This window comes from Nerophis ophidion, linkage group LG10 (assembly GCF_033978795.1).
Source record: "Nerophis ophidion isolate RoL-2023_Sa linkage group LG10, RoL_Noph_v1.0, whole genome shotgun sequence".
NCBI classification, from domain to species: Eukaryota; Metazoa; Chordata; class Actinopteri; order Syngnathiformes; family Syngnathidae; genus Nerophis; species Nerophis ophidion.
Window position 1 is genome coordinate 13899280 of NC_084620.1, and position 26495 is coordinate 13925774.

Genomic DNA, 26495 nt, shown 5'->3' on the forward strand with positions numbered 1-26495 from the left:
AATAACCCGTACAGTTCTTTTATGGTGCGCGACATAAAGGACGTGCCCTGGTTAGTCAGAATATCTTTCGGGATTCCAACTCGGGAGATGACCTGAAATAGCGCTTGCGCAACACCCTTGGCAGAGATAGAGCGCAAGGGCACTTCTTCGGGATACCGCGTCGCGTAATCCACCAGGACTAACACAAAGCGGTATCCCCGTGTGCTCGGGTGAAATGGTTTGATGAGGTCCATCCCAATTTTCTCGAACGGGACCTCCAGCTGGCATTCCGGGCAGACAGCGCACCAACGGCTTATGTCCGCCCTGAGGCCTGGCCAATAGAATCGAACCATGACCTGATTAAGTGTCTTATCATACCCTAAATGTTCACACATTGGATTAACATGCGCCGCCTGGAAAACCATTTCCCGGTGGCGTTTTGGCACCAACAACTGGGTGTGTTCCTCCCTGGTTTGCGTGTCACGCCCCACTCGATATAATCTATCCCTAATAATTGAAAAATGGTGGAATACCTGTGCCTTCCCCGGGCGCACCGGCTGACCGTCAATATAATCCACCTGGTCCCAGGCCTCGCACAAGGTTTCATTACGGGACTGCTCAAGGGAAAAGTCCTCTGTAGGGGGGCACTGAGGGGCCGGTGGGGGCCTCCCGCGAAGCCCCCACCGGTTCCTGCTTGCCAGTCCCGGATGAAGCCGCGTCGCTGCTGAGGACAGCGCGGATACTCCCCTCGCCTACTGTCCGTGAACGCACCCCCATACATTGTGTCAACAAATGATTGAATCCCGGCCAATTCGTCCCTAGAATTACAGGGTGCGTAAGTTGCGCGCTTACGGCAACTTTAACCCTATGCTTTTGTTTGTCATATGCAATTTCCACTGGCACAATAGGGTATTCCTGCACATCCCCATGAATACACCTAATTTTCACCTGCCTGCCTCAAAACCCCGGGTCGAACCAGGTTTTGGTGGATCATGGACTGTTTGCAGCCCAAATCCACCATCGCCCGGTATGTACCCCCTTGGACCTTTACCAGGCACCCGCCCCCCCCCAGATCGGGGGCGGGTGCTGGAGGTCCAAAAACCCTCATCACCTTCCCCACCTCCATCATGGAGCACTCCCGGCGCACGGGTCCGGGCTGTCCGCACATCCATCACACTGGCCCTGGTAGTTGAGGTGCCATCTGCGAGGGAAGCCCCCTCTCCGCAGCGTCGGCACCCTGCAAAGTACAATGCACATGGTGGTTATAACCCTGTGTCCCCCCCTTTGTGGTGTGTTTGTGTATTTTCTTGTGTGCCCGCATGGGGAACCTGTTTGTTGCGTCCGGGTGACTTGGTCCTTTCCACCATATCCCCCATCGCGGGGCGAGTCGACGGCGGGGTGCTGAGGTGGGTCCCACAGCCGTCTTTGGCGTTGCCTCTCGCTGGACAGCCAGGTGTTCCTCCGCCAGTCTCACTGCTGTTTCGACGTTCGAGGGCTGTTATATCGCACCCATGCGGAGGTCCTGGTCGGGATGGCGTCGACAAACTGCTCCAATATGATGGCTTCCAGCGTCTTCGGATCCTGCCCGTTGGGCTGGAGCCACCGGGTCGCTGCGTCCCTCAACTGCTATGCGAAGACAAAAGGCCGGCCTTCTGGTTCCAGCTTCATTGCTCGGAACCTCCGGCGGTCGTCCTCGGGGATGCTGCCCACCAGGTCTAGTATGGCGTGGCGTAGGTTGACATACTGCATGCGGGCGGTCGCCGGGAGATTCTTTGCCGCCCGCTGCGCCTTCCCCACCAGGAGCGGCAGCAGTTTTGCGCCCCATTCCTCCTCCGGCCATCTGCCCGATGTCGCTGTCGCCTCAAAGACGTCAAGGAATGTCTGGGGATCCTCCCCCTCCACCATGCGCTTCATGGTGGACACCCCTCCCGCTGCCTCTGCTCTGTCCATCAGTGTCTTCAGTAGTTGGGACTGTTGCTGGCTTGCTGCTGGCTTGCTGCTGACACTTCGGCCAGCACCAGCCCCGGTGCCTCCAGAGGGGTTGGTGCTGACATCTTTCTGTGTTTTTTTACTTCTTTTTATTACCTTTTTGTTGGGCGCCACTGTGGAACGTCTCTGGTTCGGGTCCTCGTAGTGACCCAAGGAACGCACCACACCCTTGCGCAGCCGTTTACAATTTGTTTTAATGTAACAATGAATGTGCAAAGTCTATTGGCTTTTCAGCTCATCACTCTCTTCATGCAAAATCTCGTGGCTTTTCAGCTCTCTCTCTGGCAGGCTCACTCTCGTCCTCCAGCCAGCCCCCCCCTCATGGTTTCCGATGCTGATGAAGGGAACAGGTGATTAGATAACTCGTTCCAGCTGAGATATCTACTCACCTGTCTGCCGGTTCATGGCACACACCCCGCCCGCAGGGAACGCGTGGACCATGACCCTCTCCACAATAATAATCAAAACTGTTTTGATTGATTTTGTAATCATGTTTAATAACACAATTATTCATGAATTTTACAACACGAGTGTTTATTTTACCACCAAAATTTAACTTTAAATATAGTAAAAAAAAAAAACGCACATAATGAATATACCACAAGAGGTAAAATAATAATCGTAATAACAATACATTTAGACTTAGACTTAGACAAACTTTAAAAGGGAACATTATCACAATTCTAGAAGGGTTAAAACCAATAAAAATCAGTTCCAATGGCTTATTTTATTTTTCAAAGTTTTTTTTAAATTTTACCCATCATGCAATATCCCGAAAAACGTCTTCAAAGTGCCTGATTTTCACCATCGCTATATCCACCCGTCCATTTTCCTGTGATGTCACTGCGTGATGCCAATACAAACAAACATGGTGGATAGAACAGAAAGATACACCGACATTAGCTCGGATTCAGACTCGGATTTCAGCTGCTTAAGCGATTCAACAGATTACGCATGTATTGAAACGGATGGTTAGAGTGTGGAGGCAGATAGCGAAAACGAAATTGAAGAAGAAACTGAAGCTATTGAGCCATATCACGACAGACAGCGGCAACGAGGACGAATTCGGCGATCGCCTTCTAACCAACGATAGCATCTTTTGACCACTGGTGCAACTTGAATCCATCGATTGGTATGTGTTTGTTTGGCATTAAATGTGGGTGGAGGGAAAGGCTGAATGCAAATATAGCTACAAATAAGGCATAATGGTGCAATATGTACATACAGCTAGCCTGAATAGCATTTTAGCATCGATTAGCTTGCAGTCATGCCGTGACCAAATATGTCTGATTAGCACATAAGTCCATAACATCAACAAAACTCACCTTTGTGATTTCGTTGACTTTATCGTTGGAAATGCATCTGCTTTGAGTGTCGCAGGATATCCACACATCTCTGTGCCATCTCTGTCGTAGCATCGCTATCGTCGGTAAAGTGTGCAGAACAAACGAGACACTTTCGCATCTTTTGACCACTGGTGCAACTTGAATCCATCGATTGGTATGTGTTTGTTTGGCATTTAAATGTGGGTGGAGGGGAAAGGCTGGATACAAATATAGCTACAAATGAGGCATAATGATGCAATATGTACATACAGCTATTCTAAATAGCATGTTAGCATCGATTAGCATGCCGTGACCATTGATATGTCTGATTAGCACACTCCACGTAAGTCAACTTGAATCCGTCTCTGTTTGGGTTTTTACACCCTCTGACAACACACCGACGAGGCATGATGTCTCCAAGGTACGGAAAGCTATCGAAAAAACGGAAAATAACAGAGCTGATTTGACTTGGTGTGTGTAATGTGTTTGAGAAAATGGCGGAATGCTTCCTGTTGTGACGTCAGGGGTGAAAGGTCATTGCTCCGACAGCGAACAATTGAAAGGCGTTTCAATCGCCAAATTCACCCTTTTAGAGTTCAGAAATCTGTTAAAAACATATGGTCTTTTTTCTGCAACATCAAGGTGTATATCGACGCATACATGGGTCTGGTGCTAATGTTCCCCTTTAATGATCCACAAAGGGTCAATAACAATAGCAATTTAAAACCCCAAAAATTATTTTGAACGTTTTTATTGTTTTTAATTCCGTTTCTTAGGTTTTACATTTATTTTACCACCTTATTGTGGGCTTTTGTTTTGACAAAATTCATTAAAGTGTTAAATTAAATCTAAAAATATTCAAGTGTATTGATACATTATATCTTTGGACAATTTTGACCAGTGTTTTACGTCAAAGCATAATAATTGTATGAATAAATAAATGAGTGCCTTAAGTACATTATGCCTGTGTGACGTTCTTTTTTGAAATCTTTATTTTGTCAGTGCAGTCAGACTAGATATGGTGCACCGAGCTATTCAAATACATGTGGGGCATGTAAGGACATGTAGCATCTACAGTTTGTATCTTACATGGGAACTGCACTTTTTTGGAATTTTGCCCATCGGTTTACAATCATTATGAAAGAACGATGTTTAATTTTTTTTTTTTTTAAATTCTATCCGGCAAATAAACGTGAATAAAAGCGGAACCAATGGAAGAGCCTCTATCCTGTCCATAAAATCCCCCCACGCCCTTGAAAAAACGCCAACAATACTTAAATTACATTTTGTGACTTGAATATTAGCGATATTGTTATTATAACTTGAACTCAGACAAACTAGTGGCGCCGTGATCACAAGCATGTGTGTTTATTATTACTTGCTCCTTGGAAGTTGCTCCCATATGCTCCATTGCAAGCAAACTTTTGATATTATTTATTTAATATTTAGAATTCATTGAAAAAATAAAAACATGTCTACTTGTCTTATGTAAGGATTGTGAATGATAGACAAAATTCCCCAAAAAGTGCAGTTCCCCCAGAGACTGTTCCTCCCTCTCAGCCAGCCACCCCCCAGCCATAACCCCAGCCCTCACTGCAGCTGGTCATTCCGTGCAAGGATTGGCCTCATCAGCCATCTTCGCTCACACAAATCAACGTGAAGTCACCTGATCATTTTCGAAAACGAAGGACGAACGAACATGACCTATTCAAATGTGTATGTGTTCAGTTGTTAAGTACTTAGTCACTTATACTTTATCAGAGTATATATTTTTGTTTGATTCTGTTACCTGGTTCATGTTTATCTAGCTACACAATTTTTTTACTTGCTTTTTTAAAATGTATTTATTACTCGATTTATCAGAAAAATTTAAAATTAAATTGATTACTAAAATAACTGATAACTGCAGTCCTAAACCCAACGATTCCGGAAAGCCTTTTTCAACATGTTTTGAACAACACCAACGCAGATTGCTGCGGTAGTAACACGGATCTAACAGAAAGATGACAAAGTCCTCCACCCTGTACTCCGCAGCAACCGCAGTGCCTCCGTGTAGCTCCTTGATGAGCCCGTCATGCTCCGCCACCTCTGTGTAATTACCGTGTTGAATCGTGAAGGTAAATGTGACTGACTGATAATAGCAGTTTTAACATGGTATTATCACAGATATTGCGGCACAAAAAAATTAGTGGCTAACATTAATTAAACAGTGAAATGTGTTTTGAACACTGCCCATTTCAGGCCTCTACAAAAAATGTAACATTCTTACTTTCTTTGTCGAGTCCTCACTGTTGTCAGGGTTCACGGCGAATGAGCGCCGGATGACCAAGTTTTGCATACTTGCCAACCCTCCCGGATTTTCCAGGAGACTCCCGAAATTTACCGCCTCTCCCGAAAACCTCACGGGACAAATTTTCTCCTGAAAATCTCCCGAAATTCATTCGGAGCTGAAGGCCACGCCCCCTCCAACTCCACGCGGACCTGAGTGAGGACAGCCTGTTTTCACATCCGCTTTCTCACAATATACACAGCGTGTCTGCCCAATGATATTATAACTGTAGAATGATCGAGGCGTAGTTCTTGTTTTCTTATGTGGGTTTATTGTTAGGCAGTTTCATTAACGTCCTTCCAGCGCGGTAACCACACACAACAACAGCAGTCATGTGTAAAGCAGTTTGTGTGCCGTAAACAGCAATGTTGTGACACCTTTAAACAGGACAATACCGCCATCTACTGTACATGCACCACAACACTTCCAGGCAAAACCTCCAGGCATCTTCAACCCTTTACTAATACTCTCCTCCATTCACATCCCATCTCCCGGGATTGTAAATAACCTAATGTAAATAATCAAATGTATTTCTAATGTATATTCTTGTTTTTATGCTATCTGAACTCACTATGTTCTCTGCTCGCTGTACATATCTTACTAAGTAAGACCTACACTGTTGCAATGTCCATTTCTCTGTTGATGCAATTGTTGATGACTGAAGTACTGATATCAACCAAAGCTCCTCATCCCACCCCTGGTATTGTAAATAATTTAGTGTATATATGTATTGTGATGATTAACTTGTGTGATGACTGTATTATGCTGATAGTATAAACGTCACTTGCAAGATTGTAAAGTTCTCCATAACACTGAATGAGAGTTGAAAAATGCTGTGGCAGTGATTTATATTTCAAGATTGCTGTTTCGCTCATTTTGCTGTCAATCAAAAAGGGATTCAGCCTCTGACAAATCATCCAATCATCAAGGGAAGGAAGCCCGGCCTCCAGGCCAGCCGAGGCCAAGCCCACTTCTCATTCACATCCAGCACACTCAGTGTCCGATGGCGGGACAGAGCCGAAAATTTATCCAATGACTGTCTTGTGAAGCTGCGATGTAACAACCCACTCTATGCTCCCCCATTGAAGTCAAAGGATGATCTGCTTCAACACTGTTTAATACACTGTGACGCTACAAGAATGAATGTGGAAAAAAGTCCCGTCAGCTGTTGAGAAAGTAGCTGATTCTGAACAAAAGTTGAACGCGTTCTAGCGCATATTTAGTCAATGTATTGTAAACACAAAGTACATATTTGACAATTAGTTTTTTAGGGGAATTAATTTAGGGGAAGCCAAGCTTCCCTTGCAGTCTTAGAGCAATCACCACTGTCAGTTGCAAGTCTCCAAAGTGAACAGCTTCTTAGAACAAGGCGGGTAAGGGAAGTTGGCAAGTCAGATGATCTGTAACTTCGGGACAATGATTGGCTTCAAGGGCTGGGTTGGTCGGGCTGGAGCAGTAGCCGCCGGCAGCAGCCCCTGGAGCGAAGGTGCGGGTGGGACCTCGGTCTTACCGCGGGTATATCTTGGATATACTAAAGTAGGTAAACAAAGAAAACATGCTGCCTCCGCTTTAGACAATGACGTGCGTCGGTTACGCCATCACAGCATCCTGTGTCCGTGATCAAAGTTATTCGGTGGCAGGAATTGTCTGTGCGTCACTAATCGATAGTGCTTGGATATTAGATTATATAATCTATATCCTTTTATACAATGTATTAATTTAAATTGGTTTCACAAAACCAAAAGTGGCTGGAGAGAGGGAAGTCTGGGCTTCCCTGCTTAGGCTGCTGCCCCCGCGACCCGACCTCGGATAAGCGGAAGATGATGGATGGATGGATGGATGGTTTCACAAAAAAGATCATCATTTTTAAGGTGTGACAGCCTTAATTTGGCCATGGTACCGCGCCATGAACAATTGCATTGAGGAAAAACCTGAATTGTTTTCCCTTTTTTAAGATGAACTCCGTTTGTAATTCAATAGTTTTTTTTGCCGAGCATAGATTTCTGAGCTGTAGAGCTAACATATTTTAACAACAAGATAATGCCAGCTTAGCTTATTTTTTTAGGAAAAAGAAACGATCAGAAGGCAGCACGGTGTTGCTGGGGTTAATGCATGTGCCTCAATACAAAGGTCCTGAGTAGTCCTAAATGCACCTGGAGATAAGTTGATTGGCAACACTAAATTGGCCCTAGTGCGTGAATGTTGTTTGTCTATCTTTGTTGGCCCTGTGATGACGTGTAAGGACCAATCAAATGCATCACTGTGTACATTATATTTCATATTGAATATATGATAGAAATCAATACAATCAATTAGTGTGTTAGATGGGTGTACATTTAGGCAAGGTGTGTTTTGATGCCATGCAAATGCAGCACAATGGAGTGATGCAAGATGAAGACTTTAGACCTGTGAGCGGATGCTATTTTCCTTCAGAGCAACTTTATGTTGTCTATCTGTGTTGGCCCTGCGATGAGGTGGCGACTGGTCAAGGATGTACCCTGAATTCCGCCCATGTGCAGCTGAGATAGGCTCCAGCATCCCCAGTGACCCCACAAAGGGACAAGCAGTAGAAAATGCATGGATAGATGGATGGAAAATTATCAAACATACAGCTCCCATGTCTGGAATTTAAATGGGTCCTATTGTGCAAAACCAACGTTTCCTACCTATTGGCTGGCACCTACTGTTGTGTATTTGGGGTCTGCACAAGTCCTGAAAAAATTAAATCAAGCTGTGCAGTCATTGCAGAGATATTTATAAAACAATCTTGCCTTCCTTCATACTTCCGCTGAATAAGCCGTCTGGAATTTGCACATCTGTGAGGTTTTTTGCACCAATGACATCACCGGCTTATACATATATGGTATAAATATACCCAAAGTGCTTAGCGCGGGTCCGCCATTTCAGTCCAATGCTGGAGTCAATAAGTTCCTTCTTTTTCACTATTCTCTTGTTGTGGGGCAGACTGGCTTGTACATACACATTCATTAATGCTGGGTGATTATATGATCGTGATCAGTAATTGCGATTTAGTTCGAGCACGGTGATCAGCTATTAGCATATTTCCTCGATAAATCATGGCAGAAATGTCTTTTTAGAAGATACCACAGTAGAGAAGCAATGGTGCATGGTATCATCCTGCACGGGACCGTACACCCTCTATTGACCGTGATCCTGTGTGTATTTGAATGTGTTTGTGTAAGTGTGCGTGTTTGTGTGACTATGTTTGTCTCTGTGACCATTCCTGTCCGCCATCGCGAAAGTCTGGCTCATCACTACGTATGTAATGTCCTATCAGTTGTGCCTCTCCCCTTGCCCAACACTCGCATAGAAGTTGAACCACAACATTTAGAAGTTGCAACAACTTAAGTGACAGACTGTAGTCTCACTGACTACTTGATTTCACGTTGTGGTGCGCGGTAATCCTGACCTGAATGCGGACTTGCAGGCAGGCACAGAATGTCTTTGTGACTGAACTACTGTATTGGTCCTGACTGAGAAATTAAACACACTTATTAATTTGTCAAGTAAATTTTACCTTGTAATAAAAGTATTTTAGTATTCAGTAGACCAATGGCACTTTGTTTACTGCAGAATGAAGTTTGTGATGACAAGCAAAATAACTGAGGGGAAAAAAAGTTGTTTTCTTTAACACCTCTCCACAATGTACTGTAAAAGAAGCAAATCTGTGGCTTTAAAACTGAGGTACGGGCCGTAGTGTGGGTTACATCTACTTTTGCACATCTGTTGTTCGCGTGCATAAAGTTGATCAAACATGGCGGAAGTGTCTGTTGCAAGATACACAGTAGGGCTGCAAAAGTACTCTGTATAATCCTGCACGGGACTGTCCAACTTTGATAAAAAAGATAATGATCGAAAATGAAAAAAAATATTGATACATTTTTTTGTTGTATCACCCAGCCCTAACATGTATCCTCCACTGTTGCCACTTGTAATACAAAGTAGAGTATAGTTCTAACTTAATCCGTCAGTAATCTCGCTATGGAAGTGCTAAAATGGACAAGATAAATGGCGGGTAGAAGACGCTGTCGAAATGGAGCCACGTAAACAAGACCGTCCTCAAAATGCCGCATCCTGAAAAGATGGTCTGAAAGCGTCTGAAAAACAATCTGTAAATCATAATCTATGCACCATTAAATGTTATGTAGACCACAAGTTTTAAACGTAGAAAAAAATCATACTGTGACCCATTTATTGATGCATATTTGAAAGACAGTTTATTTTAAGATAGTAGCAAAGCCAAGTTTGAGGCTTATAAATTAGCTCATCTGGTAGTTCACCAGCACCTCTTACTGTTTAATGTATTTTTCGAAATAATAATCATGCTTTTCACACTTATGTCTCATTTTGTCATGCAATATTGTGCAGTTTAATTGAACCGGAGACAGAGCTAAAATGTATTCATTTTTATGTCGGGGTAAACTACTGTACATCTGAAGAAAAGCAAGTTAATAGCCAAGAGTTCTTGTCCACTGACTGTGACTGCTAATCTCAGAAGCAAAATACAAATTCAGGCAATTTTTTAAAGTAAAAGAGTGTATCCTATGTAAGTAGAAGAATTAAACAAAAAAAAAAAAGTACAACTACAAAACATAGTAATATTTTGTTATATTCACCATTAAAAACTCACTTGAAACACCTATTTGTTTTTCGAGCCTACTACACAGTTAATGGTTCAGGCTGACCCACCAGACAAAGAACGTGACACTCGATCATCCGGCCTCAAGAGTAACAGGTTTTTACTTGGGAAGGGAGCGGCAGAGCACAGGGGGGTTCGAGTTACAACACAAGACTTCATATAAAGGAAATCTACTGTCATGTCTTTACTGTTGAGCTGCAGCCCCTTTGCCTTTAAAGCTCTTAAGTCGTGTACTTTATTTTTGATAAGTTTCTCAGTCATTTTTATTTTGTAAATGTACTCAGCTCTCAATTTATTATTTTTATTAAACACTTTTTTGTCTCCTTTTAAAAGATTGTTTCATTTTGCTTTATCTGTTCTAGCGCGCAGGTCAAGGCCGCATTTCATTATTGGTGCTTGGTCGCCATGGCAGCGTCAATGCCTGTCTATCAGGACTTCTCACAATGAGTCATTTGTAAGGTTGCCCATAGGCGTGGAAGAGGCGGGAATTGAGGGGGGGGACTGTCACACAATTCTTGCAGCTTGAGGAGTGTGTCCTACAACCTTAAACGCTATATCTATATGCTATTACTTTGTTGTTACCTTACAGATTTTGCAATTATAGTGTTCTCTACTTTAATCCTGTCATGGCTACGGGAGTGTAACAGTTGACACGGCTCAAGAGTATCTCTGAGCATTGCTGAAAGGCGCAAAAAAGGCACTAATTCAGAGAGTGTTTGGACATCCCGCTAAAGCAAAGCAATACTGCCTCACTCTATTCTCTTTAACGAGAACTTTTTCCTGACATTGTTGCAAGGCTGGGATTGAGGAATGTGTTCCGTATTCCGGGCACTTTTCCAACTACCTGGAGTCTCGGCCGGGCAGCAGAACTTCAAAGCACTCTTAGACGGCTCATTCACTTGGACACGGCGCCCTGTTTGAGACTTGAATTAATAAATAACCCTCAATCTGATAAACTGCACCGAAAGAATGAAACACTAGTCCAATAGCTTTGCAGCAAGGAAAACATTACCGTACAAAATTAAGGTCTACCTAAAGTTTATGACCTTAGTTTGAAATGAGATTTTTGATCCTGCAAAGAAAGTTACACAAAAGTGCAAGAACAATACTTGCGTGCGTCATTACATTCACTACAGCTCGTTGAGGCTGTTGGTGTTTAAATAGTTTAGTTCCTCACTGTGCTAACTCACCAGTCACTAGTGGAAAAACTGAACTTGCTCACCTACGATAGTTTTTGAAATGGATCGTGTTAAATTTTGTTTCCAACAAAACTGCTGCACCGGCATAGCCACCACGCACTTTACCCAAACATTCGATAAAGTCCAGTCTATCTGGACTGCATCGCTCGTCTCAAGCCATTCTCATTTAGTATGAAGGTGTCAACTGGATTTACACCCTTGGTGGCATTTCCTAGCATTCCTTGGCTCTCGGAGTCTCTACCAGGACTCTGTTGATGTTCTGAGCGTGTTCTAAGCAGTGCGTTGATAATTCAACACCCCTTAAGGGTTCTTTATTGTGTCGCCTGTTCTTGTTTTTTCAACATTCTTTGTGTACACTGGCATGTTTAGTTCATTCTTCTTTACCATGTAGGATTTTCTTCAATAAAAACTCACTTTTTGGCTACAGTCCGTCTTGTAAAAGGTGCATTAGCTATGTTGTTTTTCCATGTCACAAGCAAGACTGAGCGACCTTTCAGTGCTTTTAGAGGAGGTAGGGGCCCGCAGCATCAGAGTCGTGTATAAAGAGACTATGGCTAAAGCGGTCAAAAGGCACTCACGTGACTACAGGGCGCCATGTTTGCTTCCAGTTTTGAGCTGGCCACAGCTGGAGCTATTTTTATATTTTATAATTCTACTGTTAAATAAACACGCTCAGGTGCTGAGAGCGATGCACAAAGTAAGACGTCTCTCTTACAAATGCGTTGCTCAACAATTCTGATTGGCCAACAAGTCTTTCACTCTGGTGACGACGGAGGGGGTAAAAAAACTCAGCCTCTTGCGGTTATTTATTGCACTAATTAAAACATTGATGTCTGTTCTATTTATATTAATCATGCAGCTCTAATGTGAGTAACAGGAGTTATGTTTTCCGTTCCACTTTTTAAGGCACTCAAAATAATTATTTTAGTTAGAACATACGTTTTCAAAGCCTTTCTAATTATTTCCAACTTCAGATTAACCTTTGTGTTTAAGTAGACAAAACAAACCGATTAAAATTACAGCATATATTGTATGTAATATCAGGCATCATGTTAGACCCGCTCGACATCCATTGCTTTCGGTCCCCTAGAGGGGGGGGGTTGCCCACATCTGAGGTCCTCTCCAAGGTTTCTCATAGTCAGCATTGTCACTGGCGTCCCACTGGATGTGAATTCTCCCTGCCCACTGGGTGTGAGTTTTCCTTGCCCTTTTGTGGGTTCTTCCGAGGATGTTGTAGTCGTAATGATTTGTGCCGTCCTTTGAGACATTTGTGATTTGGGGCTATATAAATAAACATTGATTGATTGATTGAGGTAAGAAGTTTGCACTAAACACTAAAAGTATTCCCAACTGTCTTTTTTTCTGCCTTTAAGGAGCACGTCCAGCCATGATAGAGGACAAGGGTCACCGCGTCACCGACTACTTTGTGGTGGCCGGGCTGACAGACAAGTCAGCACTGCTGGAGCACGACCTCTCTGAGGCCAAGTCAAGTGGGCCCAAGGCGCCCATCACCGACCTGGCTGTCATCAACAGGTCGTCGGGTGAGGTGGTGCCTGAGGGGTTCACCTGCATCGACAGCACTCCCAGCGGCCAACTGGCCAACCTAAATCACGGCAGCCTGAAGAGCCCCGAGCTCTTCCTGTGCTACAAAAGGACTCGTGGAAAGCCACCTCTCATTGACGTTGGGTGAGTTTCAGAACAGGAGCTCTTTCGCGTACTTTCTGCATAAATACAAGTGTTTGTATGTCACGTCATGCTGCCATTAGGATGTCATGAAAGGCTGCTTGGCAAGCTAAAAGACTAAGGGGGAAACTTGCATTCTCACGATTTAGATAATTTTTACACTTGTGGTTACCGCACAGGATGTCGGTGTCTTATTTGTTGCAGATAAGTTACTTACTTTGTGTTCTCTAAGATCGCACATACACTATCTCTCACCAAAGCAAGCATATTGCTTATATTTTGGCAAGCATTTTTATTACAGTGCAGTATATCTTGTCAAGGGACAATACCATAGAAAGTCAATTTGGATATACAGTACTTTAAAGGGGAACTGCACTTTTTGGGAATTTTGTCTCTCAGCAGCAATCCTTATGTGAGAAAGAACACACACTGTATTAGTTTCTCTTTTTGTGCATTCTAAATCAGTAAAAAAAACTAACAATGCAGGTAACGGTGATTCGATCTATTCTGCCTATGAAGCTCTCTAAAACATAAGAACCTCCAAAAACATTTTATGTACATGATGTAGGTGTACTGTATATTAGGGGTGCAACGATTCGTCGTTTTACCGGAGGACGCGAGTCAGCACCGCCCCTCGCATTAACATCGCGGGCGAAAACCTATAAAGTGTGTGAATATTAATATAAAAATTCAGTCACATAAAGTCAGTGTCAAAAAAGCTTTTGTAATTACCTGTATAATAGGAGACTTATATAATATGTAATGTTTTATAAATTGGAACCCAGAATCTAATTTTTTGAAATGTTTTCCATGTTTAAAAATCATATCTCTCATATCAATCATACCATTTAGAAATCTTCATTGATGCAATTTGTCTTACAAGTTGAGAACATAAACTTAACACATGTGTTGGTAATTGCTATGAAGTGGAAAAAGAGTAGGTTTAAATATGATTTGCATCTTCCTACTACTAAATGGTAAATGGTCTGTATTTTTATAGCACTTTACCTGCATGATACGCAATGCACTTTACATTACACATCCCATTCACCCATTCACACACTGATGGCGGAAGCGGCCATGCAAGACGCTAACCACGACCCGTCAGGAGCAAGAGTGAAGTGTCTTGCCCAAGGACACAACAACTGTGACAAGAATGGCAGAAGCTTCAATCCAACCTGGAACCCTCAAGTTGCTGGCACAGCCACTCTACCATGTGTGCCACGCCAGCATCATAAAAAAAAATGTGGCCAGAGGGCCGTTTGTGGTAAACAGCTTTTTTATGGAACATTACAGCACTTTGGAGAAATAAAATCAACAACAAACCCATCAAAAATCCCCAAATACAGCAAAAATGCATGATGTAAGGAGAAAAGGCTGAAATGTTAATGCAACTGATAAATAAACACACAAATATTTGTCTGTAAATATATGTCAGGGTTTCCCCTACATACAGTCGCGATCAAACATTTACATACACTTGTAAAGACCATATTGTCATGGCTGTCTTGAGTTTCCATTCATTTCTACAACTGTTATTTTTTTGTGAGAGAGTGATTGGAGCACATATTTGTTTGTCACAAACATTCATGAATTTTAGTTCTTTTATGAATTTATTATGGATTTACTGAAAATGTGACCAAATCTGTTGGGTCAATAGTATACATACAGCAATGTTAATATTTGGTTACCTGTTCCTTGGCAAGTTTCACTGCAATAAGGCACTTTTGGTAGCCATCTACAAGCTTCTGGTTTAATTTTTTACTACTCCTCTGGACAACATTGGTAAAGTTCAGGTAGTGTGTTGGTTTTCTGACCTGGACTTGTTCCTTCAACATTGTCCACACATTTAAGTCAGGACTTTGGGAAGGCCATTCTAAAACCTTCATTCTCGCCCGTTTTAGACATTCCTTTACCATTTTTGACGTGTGTTTGGGGTCATAGTCTTGTTGGAACACCCAACTGCGTCCAAGACCCAACCCGGGCTGATGATTTTAGGTTGTCCTGAAGAATTTGTAGGTAATCCTGCTTTTTCATTGTCCCATTTACTCTCTGTAAAGCACCAGTTCCATTGGCAGCAAAAAAGACCCAGCGCATAATAGTACCACCACCATGCTTGACGGTATGTCTGGTGTTCCTGGTATTAAAGGCCTCACTTTTTCTCCTCCAAACATATTGCTTGGTATTGTGGCCAAACCGCTACATTTTTATTTCATCTGACCACAGAACTTTCCTCCAGAAAGTCTTATCTTTGTCCATGTGTTGCCAGATGAAACAAAAAATTAGCTGTTTGGCCCCAATACCCAGCAATATGTTTGAAGGAGAAAAGGTGAGGCCTTTAATCGCAGGAACACCGTACTTACCGTCAAGCATGGTGGTGGTAGTATTATGCTCTGGGCCTGTTTTGCTTCCAATGGAATTGGTGCTTTAAATGGGACAATAAAAAAGGAGGATTACCTCCCAAATTCTTCAGGACAAACTAAAATCATCAGCCCGGAGGTTGGGTCTGGGGTGCAGTTGGGTGTTCCACCAGGACAATGACCCCAAACACACGTCAAAAATGGTAAAGAATGGTTAAATCAAGCTAGAATTAAGGTTTTAGAATGGCCTTCCCAAAGTCCTGACTTAAACGTGTGGACAATGCTGAAGAAACTAGTCCATGTAGAAAACCAACAAATTTAGCTGAACTGCACCAATTATGTCAAGAGGATTGGTCAAAAATTCAACCAGAAGTTTGTAGATGGGTACCAAAAGCGCCCTATTGCAGTGAAACTTGCCAAGAGACATGTAACCAAATATTAACATTGCTGTATGTATATTTTTGACCCAGCAGATTTGGTCACATTTTCAGTAGACCCATAATCAATTCAAAAAAGAACCAAACTTCATGAATGATTTTTGTGACTAACAAGTATGTGCTCCAATCACAAAAAAATAAGAGTTGTAGAAATTAAAAGTTGTTGGGGTCTTTTCCTATCATCCTTGCCAGTTTTGAGTTCTAAATGGCTGTCAAAGTGTACCAACTTGTAGGAATACCTACTCAGACGTCTCATATCCAGGTCAGATGCATGATTTATGATCTAGAAAAAACTTACAGGGAGCGAGGAAGCAACAGACCACTCAATGTAAACATAGCGACCCACAGAAGTGGTCACGGTGCCGCTATAGTTTGTCTGTTTGCTCTTAGAATAACTTTATCACTAATACTTGGTTAATTATCAAATCACGAAATGTTAATGGAGTATTGTTGGCAGTTTTTTTATGTCTATTTATTGGATTTTGTGGGCAAAATAGAGAAGCTCCCATTGGCTGTGCTGTAAGCAGACTTTTATTTACAAGTTAGAATGCATGAGAAAAAAAATATTTTTGTCGTTATCTGTTTTATAATGGTTGTGAACGATAGGCAAAAATACCCAAAAAAGTGCATTTTCCCTTTATCTCGCCAAGAGCAGCCCCTACAACACTGCTCGTGCCGCAACGCCATAATATCATCAACAAAACAGCGCTTCTTCATTATGCACCAATCAGTGATGGGCAAGCTGCTGGGAAAATGTAGCAAGCTAGGTTACAAGTTACTTTTGATTATATGGAGCTTAACTACTGTAGTAAACTACACTACAAGCTGCATGGCAAAAATAGCTTGATACTTCAGAGCTATAACAGCATGTATATATCTATGGGCACACATGTATAATATCAATGTTAATGTAACTAGGAGTGTACACAGGGGCCGACTTAGACTCCATTACTATTAACTATCTGTCATTAAGCTGGGGACACCCTAAATTTACCTCTAGGGGTCCTCACACCCCACTGTATGTACCGTATTTTTCGGACTATAAGTCACGTTTTTTTTTGTAGTTTGGCCGGGGGTGAGACTTGGCCAAACTATAAAAAATAAAATGTTTTATTTATTTTTTTATTTTTTTTTGGGGGGGGTTTTGCCGGGTCTCCCCCCCCCCCCCGCTGGACTGTGGAGAAGAATGCGACTTACAGTCCGAAAATTAAGGTATTTATTTAGTTCACCTTTTGTAAATTTTCGACCGCTTCTCCCTCTCAGAGTTGCGGAGTGCTGGAGCCTATTCGAGCTGCATTCGTGCAGAAGGCGGTGTACACCCTGAACAAGTCGCCACCTCGTCGCAGGGCAAACACAGATAGAAAAAATTCACACTTACACGCTAGGGCCAGTTTAGTGTGGCCAATCAACCTATTCCGAGGTGGGAGGAAGCCAGAGCACCCAGAGAAAACCCACGCAGTCATGGGGAGAACATTCAAACACCACACAGAAAGACCCTGAACCCTCTTTGGCCCATTCTCATAATGTTATTGATTTTCTCTGCCCACAAAAAAACAGCATCTAACTATATCTTGACAAAAAACAATGACTTGTGTGTTGTTTAGGAACAGTCGATAATTGTTATGTTCAGTAAAAGTTTTCATGAACTCAACTCACCTTAATGGGTACTCCTAAATTTGTGCTGGATGATTGGCTGGTACGTAATGTTTCGCCCTTGGTGACTCATCATATAAACAACAACCGATCATCATGGATTTTCTCTGATGTTCTAGGCTACAAGAATCGCTACTCATTCAAAAAATAGTGAAGTTGCCGCCAAGCTCCTGTGAAATCAATCAATCAATGTTTATTTATATAGCCCTACATCACAAGTGTCTCAAATGGCTGCACAAACCAAAACGACATCCTCGGTAGAGCCTAAATGTTGTTAAGCTGCGTGGCTTCGCTACATGTAGCTTGTTAGTGCCCATCACTGGCATCAATTATGGTCACGGTGAGCGAGGTGCATTCACAAATCCTGGAAATGTGACCATTTTTTAAAAATTCTATGCTGCTGGTTTTAGCTGCAATAATTAAGGCAATATATTGTGGATTTCATTTCTTATTTTTGATTGCCTTACTTAGAATTTTAATTAAACTGAAGTGTTTAAATTACTATTCTGTTCAACTGGAGTGTCACAAAATTACTTTAATATAGAAAGGCACTTTTTTCTTTTGTTTTTTTTTTCGCAAAAATGTGGATGTTTTCAAACCAGTTCAAGTAATGTTTAAACACTGCACCATTTCAAAAGTACAGAAATGACACAAGTATCGGTTAAAATGTAAAGCCAAGGTACCACTGTCCTACAAAATTTCAAAGTGTGTTGCCAAAACTAATAACTGCATCAAGTGCATGCGCCTCACTACATCTGCTTCCCTGTCACATCAGCGTTCTCTACGAGGGAAAGGAGCGTCTGATACAGGGTTGCGAAATCATCCAGGCCACACCGTACGGCCGTTGCGCCAATGTCAACAACAGCTCTGCCACCTCACAGCGCATCTTCATTACCTTCCGCCGTGCGCCTCCCGTCCAGCCCCAGAACTCCCTGGCGGTGACCGACATATGTGTAATCGTCACCAGCAAGGGCGAGACACCACCGCATACATTCTGCAAGGTGGAGAAGAACCTCAACTGTGGCATGGTGGGTCACTGAGTTGTTTTACACAAGCATATATAAGTTAAGGGCATTCCTAAATGCCTTTTGTTGTCTTACAGTGGGGCTCCAGTGTGTTTCTCTGCTATAAGAAGTCGGTGTCAGCATCAAACTCCATCACTTACAAAGCGGGTAAGTCAACACTCATATGTTAACCTGTGCCTGCACTAGGGGCGCAATGGTTTGTCCACTATTTTGCGGAATTCCGCTACTTTTTTAGGCAAAGGTATTTTTTTTTGTTTTCCGTATTAAAGCGTTAACTGGACCGCCCTCTGACGCACCGTTGTTCGAGACACCAAGGGCCTGTCACCACAGAACCAATTTAAGATGGAAACTGTGAAGATATGTACAGTTTCAGCCTTTTTTCCCCACACAAACGGTTTTCGGTGGTTTAAAACTAAGGTTTTAAACTGGCTCCAGTGTGACAAGGTCTGAAAATTCCGTCTTTGTCGTTTCCATGCGGAAAAGGAAAGCCGCCAGTTTACCCGAGAATGATGACATCGCCACCTCCTTCCTGCCTTGTTGCCGCCTTGGCATGCTCAACAGCTGTCAACAATAAAGCTGTGATTGTGATGTAAAATAGTTACTAGTATTAGCACTACTCAGTGGCCTAGTGGTTAGAGTGTCCGCCCTGAGATCGGGAGGTTGTGCTTGGCACTCAGCATCAAGAGTTGGAATTGTGGGTTAAATGAACAAAAAATGACTTCTGGGCGCGGCCACCGCTGCTGCCCGCTGCTCACCTCACCTCCCAGGTGGTGAACAAGGGGTCGGTCAAATGCAGATGACAAATATCACCACACCAAGTGTGTGTCTGACAATCATTGTTACTTTAACTGTGCAGTGTTAATTTTGTTGACTAAAAATTGGCATCTGTATAACGAATGAAAAGAAAAGCACGTTGACTAAAACAATGACAAAATTAATTGACAATTTAGTCAACGAATAAAAACGAGACAAAGATTGACAGAGACAAAATCCAATCATATTTAATTTTATCTGTAGGCTGGTGGGAGAAAATAGCCAATCACAATTGCATGTGAGAGAGAGATGGCAGGAAAATCACAAAAGGTATCCAATCAGAACTAGCGTCTTTTAGAATATACACTGTTTTGATTTTTCACGTGCAAAACAAGACTCAATAGAAAACGTCAGTACCATATATTTCCTACACTGGGAAGAAAGAGAAAAGAAGACATACGGAGACACTTCACCTTTGCCGCGGTAAACAACAAAACAACTTGTAAACCCTGTGGTTCCATTTTCTCCTGTAAAAATACAACCAACTTGAAGTGCCCTACTTTTGTAATATGCCATGATGCAGCGATTTTACCCGCCAATGTAATATGCGAGATACCTGTACAGTGCACTTTAATGATGTCCTTGCCACACTGGTCAGAAATCAATTGCACAACGTGACAACCCAAAAGATTTTCCAAGCTTACACACAAAGAAACACAGCTGTGTGAGACATACAGTATATACATTAGTTAAAAACACTGGTTGCTTTATTCACACGGGACAGTGGCCAAGAAGGCGCCAATTATGCACACTCGTTGTAGTTATACACTGTATAGAATAAAATTAGTTTATTTCTTCATATGACCATAAACATGCACACAGATCTACATGCACTGTACACTGTCATTGAGTGTTCTTTTTTTAACATATTATAGATCAGTAATATTTTTGTTGTTGTCAGAATTGTTTAAATAAATGGTAGACCTACATGATAAAATGTACACATTACATTTGAATGATACAATAGAAATAGTTCAAATGTTATTGAACATAATATTATAAATATGATTTATCTAGGTTATGCACTCCAAATTGCTAACAATTTTTGTAAAACAAATTTGTGTATGTAAGTAATGTAACACTGAATTGTGGCAGTTCTCAATACAATCTTAATAAGGTTTGAGCATCAAATTCATGTTCCATTTCCATTAATACTTGTTAAATAAATACAATATTTTTAATATAAGTGTACGCTCTGCGCATAATTTCTTCTTGCCCTCTGCTCAGAGCAAGTGAATATGTTGTACCCCGCCTTGCACCTAGCTCTACCAATCTTGTTTGCTTAATAAAATGGCGGACGATCTGCTAGACAATTTTTTTATAATACACTCTATTGAATGCACGTTCGGAAATGAACCGAAAAAAATTATGAGGCTTAATTAGTCTCTTAGTCTTTATTGATTCTGAAATAATGGAATGCACCATATTCAGATTTATTAAAATGCATCCATATATGCTAAGTTATGCAGAGTTGAAATACTACATTGTACAGTAATTGTAACAAGCTTAATATAAATGGTGTCAAGAAAATTTCAAATATGCGTTACCCTTTATACTTTATATTTTGGTCCACAAAATTTACTGTAATTTTAGTTGTCTATAATTTTTACTAAAAATAAATCAATTTAGGTTACTAAAATATGAGTAATACACATTTTCATCAAAAGACTGACTAAAAGTTAATTTAAAACTGCTGCCAAAATTTATGCAGGCACTATGACAACAAAACTCAGTCATCTATCAATTAGAAATTTAGTACATAAACATACAAAATAATAATAATAATCAACATGTCATTATTTTAAATACAACAATGTCAAACTTAGGCCACCAGAAGACAAGCGCTTGTCTCCTTTACTACTGAACACTACTGCTAAAACTGGTGTTTACTGTTATTTACTGTACTATTATGTATGTGTTTAAAGTTGTTTCTTTTTTTAAAAGTGTGGAATGAGAACGAGACTATGTTGGTTGATTGTGTGTGTGTGTGGTGTAAACAATGACAGCTACTTCTTTACTTTCTTTATTGGACCAGATTCCCTTTTTAAATTGTTAGGAAATGTGTATGCTAGCGAAACTAGTACTGACGTAGCATAACACGTACCTCGTAGCAGTTAGCTCGTTAAGATTAAGTATGATTAAACCTACCGGAAGCACATTTCTGCTTTAGTTGCCCACTCCAAGACGCAAACTATCGCTTGTTTGACTGTAAGCATTCGACCCATCCATTTGTTGGACGCTGACCAATTATCACACTTCAAATGTAACTACTGGCATTTTGTCGCGTTAATAAAAAAACACGTGGAGGTTGCCTACAGCCTCAGCCGTAAATGACTTATTGTTGACCAGCGCTAATTACAAATTATTTGCTTTTGTATACCACGCACCTGACGACTTCAGGAACCTCTGTGATTAGTTAAATAGAGGTATTGATTAGAGCATTTACTATACTGCACGTGAATTGTCTATTTCCAGGCCTCATCTTTCGCTACCCAGAAGAAGACTATGAGTCTTTCCCCCTGTCAGAGTCTGTTCCTCTATTCTGTTTGCCCATGGGCGCCAAGATTGAGTGTTGGGCACCAAACACCCGAGACCCGTTGCCCATCTTCTCCACGTTTGTCCTGACCATCAGCTCCGGTGAAAAGGTAAGCTGTCAATTATAGTTTCTTAGAAGACCAAACCATTTTTGCATCTCCCGAAGGTGTACGGGTCGGCCATCCAGTTCTATGAGCCATACCCTGTGGAACATTTGAGTGAGAAACAGAAGGTCCACTTAGGCCTGCTTACCACTGTGGAGAAGAAAGAAATCCCCAACCGGCCAGTGAACACCAACAAATGCATCTGCCTGCTCTCTCGCTGGCCTTTCTTCGAGTCCTTCCGCAAATTCCTTATGTTCCTGTACAAGTTGTCGGTCTCCGGCCCGCACTCTTTGCCTATTGAAAAGTAAGCCTTGCTTGTTCTTCTGCACAAACTGTTGAACTTAAAGTTTACACTCAAAAATATCTATTTATTTTACAGGCACATTTCACACTTCATGCACAATGTGTCCTTTCCTTCACCTCAAAGGCCTCGAATCTTGGTCCAAGTGAGTGTTCTAATCCTCTTTTTCATCAATCTTTAATGCTTTTGACCTCACTCTATTAATGTTTTTCTTCCCTGAAGCTCTCTGCTCATGACACCTTTATCCTCTCTCAGCCTGTGTCGACACCTTTACCCCTCAGGTAACGCTAAAGAGTCTTATTCATGACGGCTAAACACAGTTACTCACCTGAGTACACTAACGCCTTTACTCAAAACAAATAGTCAGTTCCTGGCTGCTTTGCCATCCATCCATCCATTTCCTACCGCTTATTCCTTTCAGGCTCGCGGGGTGTGCTGGAGCCTATCTCAGCTACAATCGAACGTAAGGCGGGGTACACCCTGGACAAGTCGCCACCTCATCACAGGGCCAACACATATAGACAGACAAAATTCACACTCACATTCACACACTGGGACCAATTTAGTGTTGCCAATCAACCTATCCCCGGGTGCATGTATTTGGACGTGGGAGGAAACCGAAGTACCCTGAGGGAACCCACGCAGTCACGGAGAGAACATGCAAACACCACACAGATAGCTAAGAAATAAAAACCAACAGGCATTGATGCAGTGTATTGAGGGGCATTCTCACTGACTGCTCTGAGATAGTCTCCAGCACCCCCGGGACCCTGAACGGGACAAGCGGTGGTTAATGGATGGATGGATCCCAGGCTCCTTTGCAATCAGTTTTTTCCTCAAATATCACTTTTTCTATTTTAACTTGTTCTGTTTGTTTAGCTTTTACACTTATTTTACCACCGTAATTTGTGTGCATGTTGTGTAATGAATAAAATGTGATAGTCCAGGGGTCGCCAAACTACGGCCCGCGGGCCGGGTCCGGCCCACCAGCGTCCCTTTTAAGGATGCTAGACAGCTGTTATGTTTTTGAGGGGAGACAACATAGCTAGGAAGACGAGGCTATATTGAAATAAACAAAGAGTGCCTCTAAGTTACGGCTGCTGTCCTTTTTGTACTGTACATTGAATTTGTTCCAGTTATTTTGCCAGACACTCAGTTGCATTAAAAAGTTAGTCTTAGAAGTATTAGCCAGTATTATAAACTGTCAAGTTATCATTAATATTTAAGACATTACAATCCCTGGCATCATGGTCTCCTCCACATCATTACAAGCAGATAAGATGTGTTGCAGGTTTGCGGCTTGTTCTGGTTAGCGTTGGTTTCATTGTTCGCAGACTTGGTCGACATTTCAAGTGGCCGTTTCGACATTTAGTCTGGGATTGGGCGGGGAAATTTTTTAGGGATGAATTAACTTTACCTGGATGGATGATTTCACAAGACTAAGTTCCTTCTCTTCACAATGACAGTCACATTCACAAACAATTGTAATCAGTGCCTCAAGTCACAAATAAACCCATGGCTACTCCTATTTGTCGATCCATTTTATTTACAACTTATCCTCATTAAGGTTATGAGCCTATGCAAGCTAACTTTGGGAAAGGCACAGGGTACACACTGGACAGGTAAATAGTCAATCACCATATACAAACAACACTTGACACTCACATTCCCCTCTATGAACGATTTAGCGCAGGGGTGCCAAACGTTTGGGAAAATGTGCCCATGGGCCACTGCCCAAACATAGCCATTTTAAACGTTTGTGTTAGATAAAAAATGTCTGCATGATGTGTATTAAATTGGGGCCAACCAGCTCACAAGACAAGCGACCACGTTAACTGAATTGTCTTTATTGCGTGCATGAATGTATTGTCTTTATATTAATTTCTATTAAAAAGTCTCCTGTCAATGGCGCTTTGACATCTAGAGAAAAAAAAGCGCAATATATAAAATATAATTCGTCTTGTGTAGAACGATGGATAGGGGTACTGTATGCGCATGAAAAATAATTGTCACACAAAATCATCTAAATTCTAAAGAAAATTGTGATTCACATACAGTATTTAGAGATTGGAACCAAGATCACCATACTGTAAGGCTGATGTGCTAACCACTAATCCACCTTATGAACCATTTTTTGCTACTTGTAGCATTTTCAATTCTGTCACAATACTGCTCTTCTTCCCCAATAGTGGCGCGGACTACAGCACCCTCTTGATGAATCTGGGCTCCGAGAACTGTGCCACGCTTCTTTATTTTGTCCTGCAGGAGAACAAGATCCTGCTGCACTCGCTCCGACCAGCAGTGCTTACAGGCGTTGCAGAGGCTGTGGTGGCGGTGAGTAGTGTCAAAGGAAAGGACATATTCCAGAATGTAGCTGCTCGGTCCTACTTTTGCTTTCTGTCTCCTCCTCAGATGATCTTCCCCTTCCAGTGGCAGTGTCCCTATGTCCCCTTGTGCCCGCTCTCCCTTGCGGGGGTCCTCAATGCACCTGTTCCTTTCATTGTGGGTGTCGACTCCCGCTACTTCGACCTCTACGACCCACCGCCGGATGTTGTCTGTGTAGATTTGGACACCAACACCATCTACTTGTATGTCACGGCTTGTTATTTTGCAGGCGGTCATGTGAGAACACCATTGAACTTTCTTTTGGTACGTTAAAGGTCAGACGAGAAGAAGCACAGCAACTTCAAGAACCTCCCAAAGAAGCCCTGCAAGAGCCTGGTCAACACTCTGAGCAATTTGTACCACCAGCTGGCCACGGGTACAAATAACAGTTCACCTCCAGCAGTATGAAACCTTCAATGGTTTGCATGAACATATTAAAGTAGCTCAGGTTTGCTTTTCAGTTTCAGTCCGTCCGACAACGCAGACGGGCGTGGCGGTGGACATGACCCCTATCGAGGCAGACATCACTTGGCACAAAAAGAAGACGGCCCTGGAGATGGAGATCCAGGAGGCTTTCCTGCGCTTCATGGCTTCCATTTTGAAGGGCTACCGCTTCTACCTCAAACCAATCACCCAGGCGCCCTCTAAGAAGGCCACAGCCGCCGACTCCCTCTACGACCTGCAAGGTAAAATGGATTTGTGTTGTCATGATAATGATGATCTGTCAAAGCGGTCTTGATCTGCTCTTTCGGGAATGTGCTGTGCAATGATTTTCCTACATCTACAGACTTGAATTAGCTGAAGTGTTTTACAAAATCAATGACCAAAATAAGGGAATATGATGCTGTTGATTATTTTCAGTCACTAATCAATTTACACACCTGCCAACATGTACACATTTTTTTACTCTGCACACAATTTGACTTTTAAATACGCTTGTACTCTGCTCTGAACTGCTCTACAGGTACACATTTTGTTGCGTTTCATATATATATATGTATATATATATATATATATATGTATGTATATATATGTATGTATGTATGTATATATATATATATATATATATATATATATATATATATATTTATGTGTATATATGTATGTATATGTGTGTATGTATATATATAAATATATATGTATGTGTATATATATATATATATGTGTTTATATATATATAAATATATATGTGTGTATATATGTGTATATATATATATGTATGTATATACAAACCCCGTTTCCATATGAGTTGGGAAATTGTGTTAGATGTAAATATAAACGGAATACAATGATTTGCAAATAATTTTCAACCCATAATCAGTTTAATATGCTACAAAGACAACATATTTAATGTTCAAACTGATAAACATTTTTTTTTGCAAATAATCATTAACTTTAGAATTTGATGCCAGCAACACGTGACAAAGAAGTTGGGAAAGGTGGCAATAAATACTGATAAAGTTGAGGAACGCTCATCAAAAACTTATTTGGAACATCCCACAGGTGTGCAGGCTAATTGGTAACAGGTGGGTGCCACGATTGGGTATAAAAACAGTTTGCCAAAAAATGCTCAGTCTTTCACAAGAAAGGATGGGGGAAGGTACACCCCTTTGTCCACAACTGCGTGAGCAAACAGTCAAACAGTTTAAGAACAACATTTCTCAAAGTGCAATTGCAAGAAATTTGGGGATTTTAACATCTATGGTCCATAATGTCAT

General features: G+C 41.8%; 1 protein-coding gene across 3 annotated transcripts in view; it reads left to right on the forward strand.

Moving 5' to 3' along the window:
• Positions 1 to 26495, forward strand: part of dennd4c (DENN/MADD domain containing 4C) — a 71727-nt gene that overhangs the window by 17340 nt on the left and 27892 nt on the right. For all 3 annotated transcript variants that reach the window (XM_061912541.1, XM_061912542.1, XM_061912543.1), the window contains exons 2-12: positions 12855 to 13167; positions 18390 to 18642; positions 18717 to 18786; positions 21928 to 22097; positions 22154 to 22395; positions 22471 to 22537; positions 22615 to 22673; positions 24582 to 24726; positions 24805 to 24980; positions 25053 to 25153; positions 25239 to 25463. In XM_061912541.1, the coding sequence (XP_061768525.1) occupies positions 12869 to 13167; positions 18390 to 18642; positions 18717 to 18786; positions 21928 to 22097; positions 22154 to 22395; positions 22471 to 22537; positions 22615 to 22673; positions 24582 to 24726; positions 24805 to 24980; positions 25053 to 25153; positions 25239 to 25463 (1807 nt within the window). In that variant the 5' untranslated portion in view covers positions 12855 to 12868. The remainder of the gene's footprint in view (positions 1 to 12854; positions 13168 to 18389; positions 18643 to 18716; positions 18787 to 21927; positions 22098 to 22153; positions 22396 to 22470; positions 22538 to 22614; positions 22674 to 24581; positions 24727 to 24804; positions 24981 to 25052; positions 25154 to 25238; positions 25464 to 26495) is intronic.